Source organism: Gobio gobio (genome assembly GCF_949357685.1).
Source record: "Gobio gobio genome assembly, chromosome: 25".
In the NCBI taxonomy this organism is placed as follows: Eukaryota; Metazoa; Chordata; class Actinopteri; order Cypriniformes; family Gobionidae; genus Gobio; species Gobio gobio.
In genome coordinates this window covers 20,130,704-20,149,699 of record NC_137121.1, presented here as the reverse complement: position 1 = coordinate 20,149,699, position 18,996 = coordinate 20,130,704, and the positions used below count along the sequence as shown (strand labels likewise).

At 36.7% G+C, this 18,996-nt stretch overlaps 1 protein-coding gene across 1 annotated transcript in view; it reads left to right on the top strand.

Annotated features, from left to right (window-relative positions):
* Window positions 1–18,996, top strand: part of magi2b (membrane associated guanylate kinase, WW and PDZ domain containing 2b) — a 120,772-nt gene that overhangs the window by 24,072 nt on the left and 77,704 nt on the right. The window contains exon 2 of the mRNA XM_079809179.1: window positions 1,107–1,223. Coding sequence (XP_079665305.1) covers window positions 1,107–1,223 — 117 coding nt within the window. The remainder of the gene's footprint in view (window positions 1–1,106; window positions 1,224–18,996) is intronic.

The window sequence follows — 18,996 nt, the reverse complement described above, 5'->3', positions numbered from 1 at the left end:
GCCGCAACAGCTGTGTAAGCTTGATCGTTGCATTTTTTTTTTTTTTACTTGAGCATCATTTTCCACTCACAATGTCATGCAGAGATTTTTTAATAGAAAATCTTGACAATAGTGATTCTTCTGTGTATATTATGGTGATTTTAGAAAGGAAGACCGGTGTAGACATCTTCCATGAATGGATTTTGGAGTACCAGGTTTTTGCCTTTGTTAACCGGTGACAATGAGATGTAATGTATTCTGAACTTGTGAAATGGTGTGCAGGTTCATGCCAGATGCTTTTATTCTCAAAGGATCTTCTCGCACACATGTGTGCTGGATTTTTGAATTTCCAAGCATGCATCCCCATGCTCAGCTGTGTCGAATGGTCAAGGTTATGATTGGAGCAAGAAAAAAAAAAGGCAGATCTGCCTGGTTCTCTTGAGGCACAGTAGAGCGAGATGATTTGTCATTTTTCTGTCCTTTGTTCACCTCAGAGAAATGGTAGAAAGCCCAAGCTACCATTTATTTTCAGCATTTGCCTTGGTGTCTCTCAGTGCCTCTTGCTCAAGATGTTGTTAGGGTACCTTTGGATGACTAGCTACGTGATAAACACAAGTCAGACAACACAGACTGTTGGATGCATCAGTAAAATGAGTCTTTAAGGAATCATTTTGTGATACATTTATGCATATTAAATGTCACCAAACCATTGAAGCCAACTATACAAGTCAGCTGCATGAATGTGACAACTTCAGACTCAACAAATAGGACGTGCTAATGCTAAGTGACACATGCTCTATATGGGATTTCATGAGGTGTCTAAAGGGCTTGAAAACAAACAGAATTTGTTAGGACCTAAGAATGAACCTTGTGGAACTCCACTCATTCAAACATAACAGTTCACATTCAAACAAACAGCTTTGTCTATCGTAGACATATTATATACATATATAATATATTTAATTTGTTTATTGTTTGCTACATACCAACAGGACTGTACAACCTTTCAGGCAAACTTATAAGAAGGGGGAGCTACACACTTTAAATTATTATAAGTTTTTTTACGGGTATCTCAGGTTGTGCATTTACCAGTTAACTTACTTTGTGTTTTTATTTACCTTTTACAGGAGGTGTTGTAGATAAAGATCTCCGGCATTATCTCAACCTACGGTTCCAGAAAGGTTCAGTGGACCACGAGCTTCAGCAAATCATACGTGACAACCTCTACCTCCGGACTGTGCCGTGTGAGTGACCTCTACATGTACATTTTGAGAGTCCTTTTTTACTCTTGGCAAATAGTTTGGGTTTCGTAGCATTGGTCATTTTCATATCCATATATGGTGACGATCCTGATGAGGAACCTCATCAGAAGTGTCCGAACCAGGTGTGATGCAATAACAGTAAGTTATACGTGACAACCCATAAAAGCTGTCTTTGCCATCTGACCGCAACAGATGACAAGCATTTTAATGAATTTTTGTTTTCTTTTTTTTCTGTTTCTGAACTGTTGCACAGTAGCCCTGTCCACTGGGAAATCTCACTGGTCCAAAATTCTTCACTATTTTCTATGCAGTTTTGTATTTAGTGTGGAAAGAAAAAAATGCTTGTCACATTGAACCTAGCTAGCACACAGGAAATGTCCTTTTTTGTATTTTAGTGTTTTTGGTAGTATTTTTCTTGTAAAACATTCTCCTGGTTGTATTATATGTATTAATGGAGTTTGCCCTGCTTTTGTACTTTTGACTGAACTGTTTGCTTGTTTATTTCCTGATCATGGCTCTCCAAACCTGCCAAGAGATCTGTGAGGAAAGGTACTTGCAGCTAAAATGAGCCAACCTGCAATATTGGGGAAGTTGTTATTGTTGTGTGGGGGGTTAAAGGAGAGACATGGAGACAACCCCTCCCTGATATGTCTGGGTACCATCTCAATGTATGATGCAACCAGATAGAAAGAACCAATATGACTTATTTTGGTTTAAAAGCACTTGGAATGGATTTTTCACTCAGTCAGATGTAATGAGAAAAAATTTAATTTTGTGGGAAGCACCAGGCTCCAGTTTGAGGTAAATGACAGGAATGTTAGCAGTGTTTCGAAATCATATGTAACAAATTTGACTCCTACCTCAGTTTGTAAAAACCAACAGAAATGTGTTGACAGTAAGGCACTGATATGTCTGTGGAGTAAATGTACAATGCGTACAAAGTGTGTTTTTGTCAATGAGCTGAATTTGTATTTAACCTGGATTATCTCTCTTAAATCTCTCATTACTCTCATTCGGACTGGATTGATGCTGACAATTCCAAATCTTGATAGATCAAGATATTGTGACAGGCAAGGTTGTGATTTTTGCTGGCTAGCAGAGGCAAGCTAGGCAGCAGTCTCTAATGTTAGAAATTAGTTGTTATGGCTAGTTGTAGCTAGCATTAGAACATAAGACTCAGTCATTGCTTGTATGTGTGTGTGTGTGTGTGTGTGTGTGTGTATGTGTTTGTGAGTGAGCATAAATATGTTGACATTAACTTTTTTGCTCCCCAGCCACTGTGGCTAGTGGTTTCCCAAAGTTAGTGGCCATTTAGCATTTTCACTGGGAGACAAGTTTAAGTGCAATAAGCAGCGAAAAAGAACTCAATTTAGATCTGAGAGGCGGATTTATGTGCGCACACTTTGAATGTGAGCACAAAATCTATGGGATGTAGTAAAATCCCATGGTGAAATTCAAGCCCCGTAACACCAACAATATTCATCCGGAGGAAATAAAATGAGTGAGTAAGGGGAGGCGGGTCTGTGTTTAAACTTGCTGTCGCAGCTGATATTGTGTATCTATTTTATGGGAGATGAGTATTGGAAGCATTTCAATATCGATATGTTTCGGAAAATCAATATTTTTGACAACACTACATTGCACTTAGTTTATTATTTCAGATGCCTTTTTAAAAAACTACAGTTGAAAAATCTATATATTATATTTAAAATTCAACCCGCAAAGTGGCTATTAGGAGTGGCTGCGTTACACGGCACTGCTGAAATCCACCCACATTTGGCAGGTGTTAAAGGTGCACTATGTAAAAAAAAATTCAGCAAAATATCCAAAAACCACTAGGCCAGTGTTATATATTTTGTTCAGTTGAGTACTTACAATATCCCAAATGTTTCCAAATATTTGTAAATCGTGAGAAATTGCTATTTTAACCAAGGAACCGGGACGTGTGAGGGAGTCGCCTGTCGATTGCGTCATATCTGCGTTACCCTCGGTTTCCGGTTTTATTTTGCAGAAACGCTTTAACGTTACTCTCACTGCAGTGTGCAACAAGTGTCATAGCAGCCGCCGAGCGAACGCACAGAGTAACGTCATAACATAATTTTCAACACACTCAGATGTATCTAATATGATAAACAGAGCTGCGTTACCTCATACTCGTGACCGGAAAAACCGGAAGTGGCGCCGGCGACTGTAATAAAAAAAGTCCCACCGGCGACTGTCATAATAAAAGTCCCGCCGGTCTTCTCATTAACAATCGCTCCAGCGGCCTTGCTCCGCTCCACAACACTCGGCCCTGCTCTGCTTCATACTACAGTAACGCTAATAATCGCATCCATGAACATGATTTCTGCTTGAGTCCTATCCCGATTCTTTTCCACCGGCTGTGAGGTGAAGACCACATGTCCCAAGATTATATGCTCAAACGTGGCGTCATCAAACTACGCCTTTGTTTTGAACAGGCGACCTCTAGTGGACGGAAACGTTACATAGTGCACCTTTTAATGTCAAGTATGTTAAAGCTGCTGTCCGTAACTTTTTTTGTGTTCAAGATTTACAAAAATTATAAAATGAGAATGTACAACATGAATCCATTTTCCAAACCGTGTGTTGTCTTACCCTGAATCATTATGGTACACTTATAATAAGTGTTTACATTGGGACTATTTCAGGACAGACTGATAGGAACCGCTGCGGAGGTGACTCGCCATAGACATAAACAGAGAGAAGTAGCTCCGGCTGCAATGTTCCTCCGCAAGACCCATGCAGTTCTGTTTATTAACCGCTAGAGCACAAAAAGTTACGGACTGCAGCTACAGTACGTATGTACTGTATGTAAATATATGTGTGTGTGTGTGTGTGTGTGTATATGTATATGTATATATATATATATATATATATATATATATATATATATATATATATATATATATATATATATATATATATATATATATATATATATATATATATATATATATATATATATATATATAAATATATAATATATATATATATATAATATATTAGGGCTGTCAAGCTATACAATTTTTTTATTTAATTAATTACACGATGTGGCGATTTCATTAAAATAATTAATCTTTAAAGTTTATTTTTATTAATGTGGAAATATGAAATTATTTGTAATGAAATTATACTCTAAATACGAAACTAAAACTGCCAGTAGGTGGCGGTAAATGTCTAATTGAGTAAGTCATTGAGTCATTCGATTCGTTTCGATTCAACTGATTCATTCAGGAGTAAAGTAAATGGTTCTCTTTATGGTCCATTGAATCATGGCTTCACCTGATCGTTCAAAACAGTTCTGCATTGTCTTTATATTTTCGTTGGCAAAACGGAGCATAACAGACAATATTGTGTCTAAAACAACACAATATTAACTTTTTATTTTTATTAAACTGTTGTATAAGATCAGTATCGCATTTGTACTCGTATTGTGCTATTCTGGACAGATAAACAGAACTCGTGTGTGTGTGTGTGTGTGTGTGTGTGTGTGTGTGTGTGTGTAAATAAATGTACATAAATGTAAATGTGTATATATATATATACATTCACATTTATGCATTTGGCAGACGCTTTTATCCAAAACGACTATACATACATACATACATACATACATACATGCATACACACACATATATATATATATATATATACTGTATATTGAGATTATAGAATGTTCACATAGCTCGTCTTCTATCCCTCAGATCAAAACAAAAACAAATAGCGAAACAACGATGCTTCGGTCAACTCTCCTCACCCACTTCACTTGTTCTTCCTTTCCTTCCTCTCTCTCTCTTGCTCCCTCTCTTCCTCAGCCTAGGGTTTCCAAGGCAACCACCATTTCCTCTCCAGGCTGGCCTGCTGATGTTTCCCCCTCCCCCTCCATAGTGGTGCACAAACACATCACAATCACCAACCGGCTGGATGAAATGATGCCTTTGATTTATGCCTGTGCAGCGCAGTCATGAGCGTGTATTTCTGGAGCTATTTCTCCCATACTGAGAGTCATTAGTGTAACTGAACAGCTTGCTATGAGATGTTTTGGAGACTGAATTGGAAGAGACAAGACAAGATAAAGCGACGTTAAACTGTTCATTTGTCTCGTGAATGTTAAAACAGAGGAGGAGAGTTAGAACATGACCCGGGTAACTGAATGTGATAGTGTTGCTTTATTAAAAACATGCCAGATAGAGTTTGATTGTAGCAGATGTAAGAAATGGGTGCCGTCAGGATGTTATTAGACTACATGGTGGTTTAAAATTGGTATAGATTTTTGCTCTCCTCCTTTTCGGTGCAGAAAAGTGTTCTTCATGGTTGGTTTTCCAGCTCTTTAGAAATCATTCACTTGTAATTTTTATTCACTGACCTTCATTTTTCATTTTACAATGTCTTGGGCATTGAACCGGATGGGCCAATGCCCGCTATAGTGCTGAGAATGCAACATGCATTTGTGTTGTGCACTGAATTTGTGGCCTGATTTTGGGATGAAATGATGCATCAGTTTGTCTCGGGCCTTTGCCGAAACGAATCCTGCTGGTCATGGCAAAACAAGGTGTAACTACAGTACATTAGATATCTGATATGTAACTTCACTCTCAGCTGGAGATCGCTGCATTGACATGGCTCATTTCACAAGTCTCTTCACTGTCACTATTAGTCGCCACACACGCTCAATAATTTCATAACTGGGTTTATAGAACAGTTAGCGTTTACTATTCATGACAAGTGTGCTTGCTTGTGTGAAATTATGTCTGCTTAAGTTTGTTTTTAATTTAGATTTTAGACTTTTACATTTGTCTTGCGGTGTTGTTTTTTTTTGTGCATTTTCTTTTTTTAAAGAAAATAATCCAATAATCCAAATAATCCAAATTTTTATAATCCAATAATCCAATAATCCAAATAATCCCAATTTTAATAATCCAATAATCCAAATAATCCAAATTTTAAAAAGTGCAACAGTGTGTATTATGTAGGGGTGAAACGGTTCTCCACCCACATTTCGGCACACACTTGCGCCGTGGTTCATCTCAAATCTGACAATGCATCTATAAAACACTCTAAAAAAAAAGGTTATATATGGCACCAAAAATGGTTATTGGCTCATAATCATAGGGGAACCTTTTTAAGTGCTATATAGCACCAATTTTGGTTCTTCAGTGGTTCTTCAGAGGTTCTTCACTGGTTCTTTGACTAAGGTGCTATATAGCACCGCTACCATATACAGAACGTGTTAAGATTTGGTGCTATGTAGCACCAAAAGTGGTTCCTCTATGATTACAACGAAGAACCATTTTTGGTGCCATATAGAACCTTTTTCTTTTTCTTTTTAGAGTATATGGTTTGTTGAAAATAACACGTAAAACAGACAGACAGTTAGTCTAATGTATGTTTCTGTCAATGGATACACATTCTGGCTTCTTAATACACACATAAGTGAAGTGAAGTGAAGTGTGGCCAAGTATGTTGACCCATACTTGAATTTTTGCTCTGCATTTAACCCATCCAAGTGCACACACACAGTAGTGAACACACACACACACACACACACACCGTGAACACACACCCAGAGCAGTGGGCAGCCATATTGCTGCGGCGCCCGGGGAGCAGTTGGGGGTTCGGTGCCTTGCTCAAGGGTCTCACCTCAGTCGTGGTATTGAGGGTGGAGGAGGACAGCGCTGGTTATTCCATGCATCCATCCATCCGAAAGTGTCTACAAATATTTCGCTTTTTATTTATGTGTTGACAAATGCAATGCAATGCGTTTCATGACTAAAATATGCCTTAAAGTGTTACCATGTTATTATTTGATTGGAGTGCAAAAAGTTAAGACATTTTGAAACAAAATTGAATTATAAATGCAAAGTAACAATTCCATCCTGAGGAAGTCATGTGACAACAGTGTAGCATACTATGGTATGAAATGGCATTTTTAACAAATATTAGATGCGATACAGTGTATACGGTGTATTAAATATACAGTTCTCAGAACACTCTTTTTTGGATGAATCAAAAAATGTAAGTCATTGTGAAATTTAAAAACCTTATATTAGAGTTCAAGGGATTGCTGGTTTTGTTTCTTCACTTGTAATTTCACACAACATATGACAATAGTCAAGGACCCCTTCCCTCCCCCCTCCGCTCTCAGATTTCTAGTATTTGACTGTTTCTCTTCCGCATCAGCTGTTATTTCCACCAACCAAACAGTGACAGTGCAAAATCATGCTTTAGTCTCACTTGAGGCTGTGGAACTGTCGGATCACGTCCGTCACTTTGACGAGTGGACGACAGAATGCATCACGAAAGGGCCTGTCCTTCCGCAGGGCAGTCGGAGGCCTGTATTGTACAATTAGACTTTCATATTCGTTTTCTAACCCCCCACCTCGTATCTTCTACATCCAGCCAAATGCAATTGTCGCGTCCTGCTGGTAGCGCGCGCCTACTGCTTAGCAAAACCCCATTAGTATCTGTCAGCCATCAACCAATGATATATAATCATTTTAGACAGTTAGCTGTTTGTGAAGTGCATCGACAGAAGACGAACAGACATTTGTGTGACTAACAGAGGACGATGTTTTTTTTTTTTTAATGGGTTTTCGAGCTGTGAGAAGATAATCTATTTCCTTTACATGTTTCTAAAGGTTGTTTCACATGAATTGTGGCATTGTTTTCTAATGCAGTGAACTCCATGCATTGTAGATCAACTGTTGTAATGCAAAGTTCTTTTTGACTTTTGACTGTTTGCACCAGCTTTCCTCAAACCACATTCTGTGTAATTCTTGCCAGATTTGCATGTGGTTTGTTTTAGCAAAGTAGGTAAGGATTAGAGGTGTCACAATATACCAGTATTGACGATAATCGTGATATCCTGTTCACCCACCTCCGCGTCCTTCGTCCTGCCACTATACAGAGAGTAAGTTGCAATTATTTTGCTAGTCCTGAAAGGGGAAATATACATTAACCTGTTAACTGCTGACGCCTTTCTGTGTTTTGTTATATTTACATCCCTCAATGCTTTTAGTCAAAAAATGTGCTCATTCGGATAAAACCTTATGTATTTTTACTTCAAATATATTTAGAGAGGAATATTTTTGTTGTATTTTTATCCAAAATAGAAGGATGCTCATTGTTTCATTCATACTCGACACCGGAGGGCCATAGAAGTAATACACTTTTTACCAAGCGGCAACCTCCCGCAGTTTCTCTTGAAGCCAATACGGAAGTGACTTAAACTGCAATTCATCGACCGGCCACTAGAGACATGCTCCAGAATCTCATTGAGCCCCATGTTAAAATGCCCAACTTTACAGCAGATAAAAACATGTTTACAGCCTGGTACAAATTGTGGTTTTGATCTGTGTCCTTCAAGCCATTTTGGTTATTTTCGTAAGGATAATGTATATTTATAATGCAATGCTAATTGACATAGCTTTATAAAAATAATATAAAATAATTTAATTTCTGTGATAAGAAGCCACGTCAGTTCACAGAAGGAAGTTATTTAAATCACTCAACTGACGCTATAACACAACTTTGAAGTAAAATATGCTGTTATTCTCATAAATTGTATTTTGATGCTGTGCTAAGCTAAAAACAGTTAGAATTTTAGTCTTCTCTAAATTAAATCACATGATTAAAAATGTCTCCAAATTGTATAATTGGTTTAATTAATTCTGACGATATGACAAGCTGCCAAATGTTTTGTTTTTAAAATTCCAAAGGCTTCATGAACTATGTATTTTAATTTGGATATGCTATTTCTTGGATTACAGGTTAATGTATGATTTGTGTTGTTAAAGTTTATTTATAATACTGTTGAACTTGACTTGGTATTTTCTCTCTCCTGGTTATTTCTTATGCAGTCAAAGAATAAGCCAGAGAAAGCTAGAGTCTCAAATGTTGTATGTAATTATGTGATTCATTGGTTAAAAAAAAAGCAAAACACAAAATAAGCAAAGTAAAGGTGTTCAGAATTGTATTATGTAAAGATATTGTGATATATCGTGAATTCTTTTGGTTACGATAACCGGGATGTGAAAAATCTGATATTGTGACAGCCCTAGTAAGGATTACTGCCAAAATAGCCTTTTATGACGAGTATCATACTGATTATTTTGATATTTAAAGTCGACATAAAACAGAAGTTTTGCTAATTTTTCTTACCTATTGTGACATATATCTGAGTGAAACAGCTTCTCGAAAAAGGATGTAGGACGGGACTTGATTTTGTTTATTAGAAATTGATTGGATCATTTAATAAATAAAAGTGTTTAATTTTTTTATGGATAATGATCATGAAGGTATTAGTGTAATAACAAAATAATTGAGACTGGAACGATGAATGACTTAATGTTATTGTTATTGGATTTTTGTCTTATAGAATCTTTAAACAAATCCTCACAGCTCATATAAAGTGAACATTGTGATTGTAGTGCCTCAAAGTGCTGGAAAGGTGTTGAGTTGCTGTTCTTTAGTGGAGAGTTAGTTATATAGCAATGCACAGGGAGTCATTTTACATTCTGCAGGTGTGCACCCCTGAACTGTCAGGTGGACAAAATATGGGTCTGTAGATCCCACTGGAGACACTTGGGACTGAAAATTGACATCTACAGATCGCAGAGACAAACCTGTTGTATAATCAGCGATGGGAGGAAAATGGACATTGCAAGTTAAAAAGAAACAATTTCAAGCTTTTTTGAAAACTCTAGTTTGTGAACTGGAGATGATAATGGGATCACTGTTGCACCTCAAGGCACAGTTTCATGTGCTTGCACACACAGGTAATTGCGCAGACAACTGTACACACACCAGACCACTGAGTGAAACGGTGAGGAGTGCTCTATCCAACCGTGAGCCTCAGATTTTCCCCTGCCTCTTCAAAGCTTCATAAAATGAACATGGTCTGAGTCATCCATTCCTGAATCATATCCTCCATGTTTACTGTCTGAATGCTTTTCAATCATAATTTAACCATCAACTGGCCTCATTAAGACCGATTCCGCGCATAAGTGGACGTTTCTTGTGAACGTTAATGGCGGATTTAAAGATGAGTGTGGCGAAAGCATATCAACCGATCAATATTTTTGACTTGAATGGTAGATTGTGTATCTGCTCAGACCTTCACACAAGCTTTTGTTTGAGGTTCTTTGCTTACTAAACTAAAGCACACAAAACAACCGCACTCTTTAAGGTACACGGCTCCAAATCATTGGTTTGATTTCTTGAAAACATTGTTTTGATAAAATAAAGAAGAAAAAGTATTTGGATAACTTTTTCAACAGTAGCAACAGAGTAAAGAAGACTTTGTTCACCTTTTTTGAGGCTAGACTGAGGCGGACCATAAACAACATGGCCCATCCTTATAATGGTATTCTCATAAATTGGATTTTATATATATATATATATATATATATATATATATATATATATATATATATATATATATATATATATATATATATATATATATATATATATATATATATATATATATATATATATATATATATATATATATATATATACATATACATATACATACACACACACACCGATCAGGCATAACATTATGATAGGTGTAGTGAATAACACTGATTATCTCTTCATCACAGCACCTGTCAGTGGGTGGGATATATTAGGCAGCAAGTGAACATTTTGTCCTCAAAGTTGATGTGTTAGAAGCAGGAAAAATGGGCAAGCGTAAGGATTTGAGGGAGTTTGACAAGGGCCAAATTGTGATGGCTAGACGACTGGGTCAGAGCATCTCCAAAACTGCAGCTCTTGTGGGGTGTTCCCGGTCTGCAGTGGCCAGTATCTATCAAAAGTGCTCCAAGGAAGGAACAGTGGTGAACCGGCAACAGGGTCATGGACACCCAAGGCTCATTGATGCACGTTTTCTTTTACATCACGTGGATGGCCGGTTGCGAGGCTTACCTGGGGAACACATGGCACCAGGATGCACTATGGGAAGAAGACAAGCTGGCAGAGGCAGTGTGATGCTTTGGGCAATGGCTACAGACCTGCAAACTTCATGTGGCCTTCAGATTAGCTCAAGAACAGTGCGTAGAGAGCTTCATGGAATGGGTTTCCATGGCCGAGCAGCTGCATCCAAGCCTTACATCACCAAGTGCAATGCAAAGTGTCGGATGCAGTGGTGTAAAGCACGCCGCCACTGGACTCTAGAGCAGTGGAGACGTGTTCTCTGGAGTGAAGAATCACGCTTCTCTGTCTGGCAATCCGATGAACAAGTCTGGGTTTGGCGGTTTGCCAGGAGAACGGGACTTGCCTGACTGCATTGTGCCAAGTGTAAAGTTAGGTGGAGGGTGGATTATGGGATGAGGTTGTTTTTCAGGGGTTGGGCTTGACCCCTTAGTTCCAGTGAAAGGAACTCTTTATGCTTCAGCATACCAAGACATTTTAGACAATTTCATGCTCCCAACTTTGTGGGAACAGTTTGGGAATGGCACCTTCCTGTTCCAACATGACTGCACCAGTGCACAAAGCAAGGTCCATAAAGACTTGGATGAGCGAGTTTGGTGCCTGACTGTGCTAGAATCCATGATACCATGTATCTGAATAAAATGCCCAGGATCTCTGGAAGAAAGATAGGCCCACAACATTAAAGATACAGCAGAGTATTTCATTTTACACATGGGGTACTTTTTTATCCTTGTGTGCACTAAACCCATCTTGAGTGTTTGCTGACAAAAAGCTTTTTTTTTTTCATCTATAACATATTCATCTATTAGATTCCCCCCCCATTTAAAGTTCTTATTCTCCAATGAAAGGTTACAATTTTATAATTTTTTTAAAACAAAGGATCAAAAGGATTAACAACGCAGATTTATTTTCACAGCCTTCTTTGGTCATATTTACCAAGGGTATGAATAATTTCGGGCTTGACTGTATATATGTGGACTATATATTAGGGCTGTCAAGTCATTTCAATTTTTAATCTAATTAATTTCATGATGTGCTGATTAATTAAATGTTCATGAGGTTTTTTTTCAGAAGTTGCATCCGAATTGGTATTTAGTTATATTTGCAGACCGTTTATTGCAGCTCAGAGGTGGCATGAATGCATTTACACTTAATTTACAATTGCATAAATAATGCAATGATTAATGGGTTTTAAATGGGTATTAAAGGGGTTAGTTAGTTCACCCCAAAAAATTATGTCATCATTTACTCACCATCATGTCGTTTTAAACCAGTATGACTTTCTTTCTTCTGTGGAACATAAAAGAAGATATTTTTAAAATGATTTTTTTTTTCATACAATGGAAGTCAATAGTAGCCAAAACAGATTGGTTACCAACATAATTCAAAATATCTTTCAGAATAATTATTTTTTTGCTGAACTAACCATTTGTTTAGTTTTTTTTTTTTTTATTAATATGGGAATATTACTTTTTTTTATTTTTTATGAAATGATAAAACTGCCAGTAGTGGTGGTAAATGTTTATATGAGTAAGTCATTGAGTCATTGATTCGTTCAATTCGTTCAAATGGCTGATTCATTCAGGAATGAAGTTAATGGCTCTCTTTATGAATGGGCCATTTTGAATCATTGGTTCACTTGATTCATTCAAAATGTGGATTTATTCAGTAATGAAGCACCAACCGCTGTGTGTTGCTCGGAGACGCACAGCAGTTCTGCTCTGGCTTTATAGGCAATATTTCCGTTGACCGAATTGAGCAAAAACAATTGTTGGAGAAAAAAAAATCACATTTGCACTTGGGCTATTCAGGAAAAAAAACAGCACTTGTGTGATATTGCTCTCGTTATTTGTGTGATATTGCTTAACTATGTCTTATATGATATAATGAAAATAAGAGGGAAAAAAAACATATACAGGGGCATTTTGCTCCAATATCTTGAATGTTATGAACTGCACTCATATAGGCTTCATCAAGTAGTGAGTTGTTGCCCTGCATCATGTTCGTCACCAATCAACTGTATGAAACGTAAGATGACATGCGTAGGTCTGAAGCGGGGCGGGTTTATATATAATTCAGGATAATTGGGACATTTTTTCTCAGTTATCCCGAAAGCATGAAGCAATATACCTGAATCGTGAATCCTATATTTAATTCAACCCAATCTAGCTCTTCAGGAACAACATTTAGGCCTATACTCTTAAGGTTTTCCTGAAGTGCCACAGCATCAGCTTGTGCACATCATGCCAATATGGGAGAGATCTTGTGTTGGTGGTGTGTCATATTGAGTTTATTTAACGTGCTATACTAAAAGATGGATGACGGAGCATCTTAAGCTTGTTTCCTCAGATCAGCTTTGATCTGCTCATAGACTCCTGCTGTTTGATTGACAGTCTGGTGTGCACTCCTAATGCAATCGCAGTATCATTACTGCATGATGTCCTTTGATGTTTGAGGGAGCTGACCAATCAAATAATCAATCATTATTTTTCACATTGCAAAGTGAAGATTGTAGACAGTGCACTGAACTAGAAAAAATAAACATGTTGTAAGTGCACTAGAATGTTTATTAACAGTATTTTGCATTGGCTTTTACTCAAGCGAATTAGACACAAATTGTTTGATAAATGATCTTAGACTGAATCCAGATTTAAGCAGTTTATAACTACATGATTGGTTTTATGGAGGACTAGGAGTGCCACTTAAAAATAAAATCTACTGTAGGAATCAAACAATTTAATAATTCATATACAAATCTAAATAAATACTCACTTTTTCACAATTTACGACCGTTTAACTGTTAATTTTGTTACATTTAATTAAATATTAATAAAACCATTTAAATGTTTATTAATAAAATAAATTAATTAATAAATATCTCCATCACATTTATATACTTTTAAAACTGTTTAATTTAGTTTAAAATGTAAAAAAATTAACAATTAAATAAGAAATGAACACATTTTTTTAATTTACAAACAGATAAAACATTAAATATGTCTATTTATTTGTCAATTTTCTGTTATTTTATTAGATATTTAAACATGAATTAAACAGTTTTAAATGTGTATGAATCATTTTAAATGAACAAATAAAACCTGAATTCAATACTTTAAAATGTGTGTCTAATCTGTTGTTAAATAAATAAATATTTAATAAAAAAAAACAATTATTAGAAATATAATATTAATAATAATGAATCATTTTTGAAATGGCAAGTAAATAAATAAAGCATGAAATATTTTTTTAACGATGTCAGTTTTGAAAACAAGTTATTAATTTAGCATTTCATTGTGATATTTAAAACAATTAAAACAAACTATTTTAAATGTCTATTAATGTGTGTGTTTTAAATGAAATAAAATATGCAATTAAGTTGTTTATTGTTATATTAAGTAGATATTATTGATATGATTTAATGAGCAAAATTCTAACAAAAATGTTAGTAAATAAATTAAATCAACTCACAATTGAATACAATTGTTGTATTTACACACATTTTAATGCATGAATTAAACAGGTTTTAAAAATATCTATTAATAAATATTAAAATTAACAAATAAAACATGTATTAAACAGTTTGAAATATCTCATATGTAGTTATGAAACATTATTTTTCATATTTAACTACATTTTAAAACAACACAGTTTCATAACCTTCTCATTCTGTTCCATGTAGAGTAATTATCATTTGGATGCCAATGTGATTCCTCTCATCATGTAAATTAAATTTCATTGTGATCACTTAGCAGGTTTGTAACAGTTCTTAATGGCTACTTATGGGCATTTTGAAAGAAAAAGACCTTTATTTTCTGTATAGAGTCACAGTTACATGGCTTTGTGTTGTGTTGCAAGCCTGCTGTTATACAGGGAGTGCAGAATTATTAGGCACGTTGATTTTCTGATCATATTTTTTTTCCAGGCACATTTGACCAATTCCAAACCACAGTAATCCTAATAACTACTATTGATTTAGTATTTAATAATGTATAAGTGATATATAATTGTTCATGAAGGCTGGAAATGAAAATCACCTTATATTCAGGTGTGCAGAATTATTAGGCATGTTTTCTTTTACAGATAAATTTAGCCAAAAAAGAGATTTAACTCAGACTGAAAAGTCAAAAAGTATTAAATGGCCATGAGAAGGATGCAATACTAATGCAATACTAGACATTGCAGTTAAGGCATGACCATTGGACAGTGAAATGCTCGTTGGGTCAGCAGGGTCAGACAAAAACAGGTGGTGAAGAAAAGACACCTGTTAACTGATTATCTGGCAGTACGTTTTGGGAGTTCATTTTTAGTCCATCTCTGCAAAACGGACTTCAGGATGGACTAAAATGAACTCCCAAAACGTATTGCCAGATTCTGGAAGATGAATTCTTCAAACTGTGGTACTAGAGGATGTGGTGCTGGTCCTTCAAGAGTCACTCTCAACCTATCTGTCCATAAAGCCTATAAAAAAACCTTCTTCATGTATTTTACAACACTTCAGCTTGTGATTCTTATCTAGTGGGGGTCATTCTTTAGGATTCTTTACCTAACTGAAGTCTCTGAGATCCTGACACCTTCACTTCTGGAGACTCCAGGTAGGTTGCAGCTCTGGAAAATGGTGGCGCTGGAGACTAAAGGGTTCCTGATGGTTTCACCCTTAATTCTTCACCTTAATTCTTAATTCTTTTGCAGTTAACAGGTGTCTTTTCTTCACCACATGTTTTTGTCTGACCCTGCTGACCCAACGAGCATTTCACTGTCCAATGGTCATGCCTTAACTGCAATGTCTAGTATTGCATTAGTATTGCATCCTTCTCATGGGCATTTAATACTTTTTGACTTTTCAGTCTGAGTTAAATCTCTTTTTTGGCTCAATTTATCTGTAAAAGAAAACATGCCTAATAATTCTGCACACCTGAATATAAGGTGATTTTCATTTCCAGCCTTCATGAACAATTATATATCACTTATACATTATTAAATACTAAATCAATAGTAGTTATTAGGATTACTGTGGTTTGGAATTGGTCAAATGTGCCTGGAAAAAAAATATGATCAGAAAATCAACGTGCCTAATAATTCTGCACTCCCTGTAGTTCTGCTACTGAGTCGCTTAAACAGGTTTAACGGAGACCCTCTGCACTTCTGGAGTTTGCCGGATTTTCTTAATAACAACAACAACAACTAAATAGAACTGTTTGCCCACTTTCAAGTTTGCAGAGATTCCAGCTTCCGGCAAAAGTCTGTTGCATAACATCCGTGCTGTTTACAGATGAGATGACTCACTGTTGAGACACTGAGAGCGTTTTGAGCAGTCCTCACTGAATCTGCTTTATACATACGTGGGACATCAGGGTAATAAAGCATCACGTTATGATGCGACACCTAAACATTGAGAACAGAAAGAATGATATCGGAGTCGATGCAAGTGCTCTTCGGCGCAAACTCGTTCGAGTGAGCTCGTCAGTAGCGCGCTGGCTTATGGCTGTGTTGGGTGACAGAATGAAACTCTTAAATGCCTTTCAATCCACCAGGGACTCTCTCTCTCTCTCTCTCCCGCAGCCGCGGCCTCCCCGACGTCATCCTGATGTATGAGTCTCCTCATCCTTCATGGCAGGCAGGCAGTACACTCAGTTAGTGATGGGACGCTGCGATACAGCCAATAGATACTGGTGCTGGATCTGGTCAGCCGAGGCATAAATCAAAATGAAGGCATTGAGATTTGGGATTATTTACGCCTTTTCAAACATATATGAGATGGAGCCTATAAATTCTTGTTGTTGCACGAGAGGTGAATAAAAGGTGAAATGGAATGTTTTTTTGTGTGACAATATGCCGGTGTAGTAAACCACTGGTCATGTATTTCAAACTTCTTTTTACACTAAGCGAAGAATGAAAATGAACTTTGCCAGGAGTATATGGGGGACTTTAATGAAGTCTTTTACTTCATTGATCGTACTGTGATTATTATTTTTATTTTCCACTGGAGACCAAGACAAAAATACGGACTAAGAACAGGATTTGTTTTTGCAGTGTAGCACTACATGATATGCTTTAAAGTATGACAGTGCTAGTCACAGTTAGTCTGACCCTCCGTTTTAAAGCCCTAGGTTGAACCGTTTCTCTGACGCAAAATATATTCCTTAAGCGTTCTCTGTTTCCTGCCACCCTTCAAGCGCTTCTCTCACAGGTCAGCGCATGGACACGAGGAGATCAGTCATACAAGACGGTGATGATGAATGGGAAAGCTAATAAAAAGGGCATTTAACTGTGATTTGTGGGGTCAACAATTTTGTGTTGAGTAAATGTATTGATTTTTCCGATTGAATTATTTTCCCTTGATTCAGTTGAATCCTCAAGATCAATTTTTTTATATGTCTTTTTTCACTAGATGTATTATATGTAATTAACTACCAGTTACTACAGTGATTGTTCCTACAATAAATATGTAAATATCAATAATATCATTTTATAATTCTTATTATTATTAAAATGGTTATAATTGATGTTGTTTAATATAATAATAATAATTATGAAATAGTAATTAATTATCTTAATAATAATAATAACAACATTTATTATTGTATTATTATTATTATTATAATGCTATCTCTGATACTACTACTACTAAAAATATTAATAAAAATTATTACCTTTTCACAATTTAAAAACATATTCTCTTTGAAAGCAATACTAATTAACTTTTTTTTATTAATTAATAAAATAAATATAGATAGCAATATACCGATCAGGCATAACATTATGACCTAATATTGTGTTGGTCGCCCTTTTGCTGCCAAAACATCTCTGACCCGTGAAGGTGTGCTGTGGTATCTGGCACCAAGATTTTAGCAGCAGATCCTTTAAGTCCTGTAAGTTGCGAGGTGCGGCCTGCATGGATCTGTTGGCGCTTTCGAGGGTGGACAGGGGTCAACATGGCACCCTGACTGGTCTGCGGCTATGCAGCCCCATACGCAACAACCTGCGACATGCACTGTGTATTCTGACACCTTTCTATCAGAACCAGTATTAACTTCTTGAGCAATTTGAGCTACAGTAACTCGTCTGTTTGATAACTCCCCACTTGCATCGATGAGCCTTGGCCGCCCTTGACCCTGTTGCCGGTTCACCACTGTTCCTTTCTTGGAGCACTTTTAATAGAGACTGACCACTGCAGACCGGGAACACCCCACAAGAGCTGCAGTTTTGGAGATTGTCTAGCCATCACAATTTGGCCCTTGTCAAACTCGCTCAAATTCTTACACTTGCCCATTTTTCCTGCTTCTACCACATCAACTTTGAGGACAAAATGTTCACTTGCTGCCTAATATATCCCACCCACTGACAGGTGCTGTGATGAAGAGATAATCAGTTTTAATTGAATATGGAGATCGGTTAAAATAGTCCTTCTCATAGTGTCTGATTATATTTTGTGGCTACTTCACTGGGACTTTTCATTGGGAGTCTAATGTATGTTTCCTCCTTCAAGTGAAGGATCACCTTATTTGCCCTGGTTTTCTAAGGCATTTGATGGCATTCAATCCATTACGGTTCACCTACGATGTGATGAATCATTGATTTAATCACTCAGAAGAAGCACAGCAATATATAGCCATGATTGAAGGGCCGCTTCCTGCATCATGTTTAGAAACGCAATGCCTCATGTTTGCTGGCCGTATCGGCTCCCCTGGGTCGTCCGATATAGGCTCGTTCACTTCAGAGCACCCGTATCTCACATATCCCTTCACCTCTACTCGCCCTGAGAACTGTTTACCTCCATTTAAACATTAGCGATTCAGCG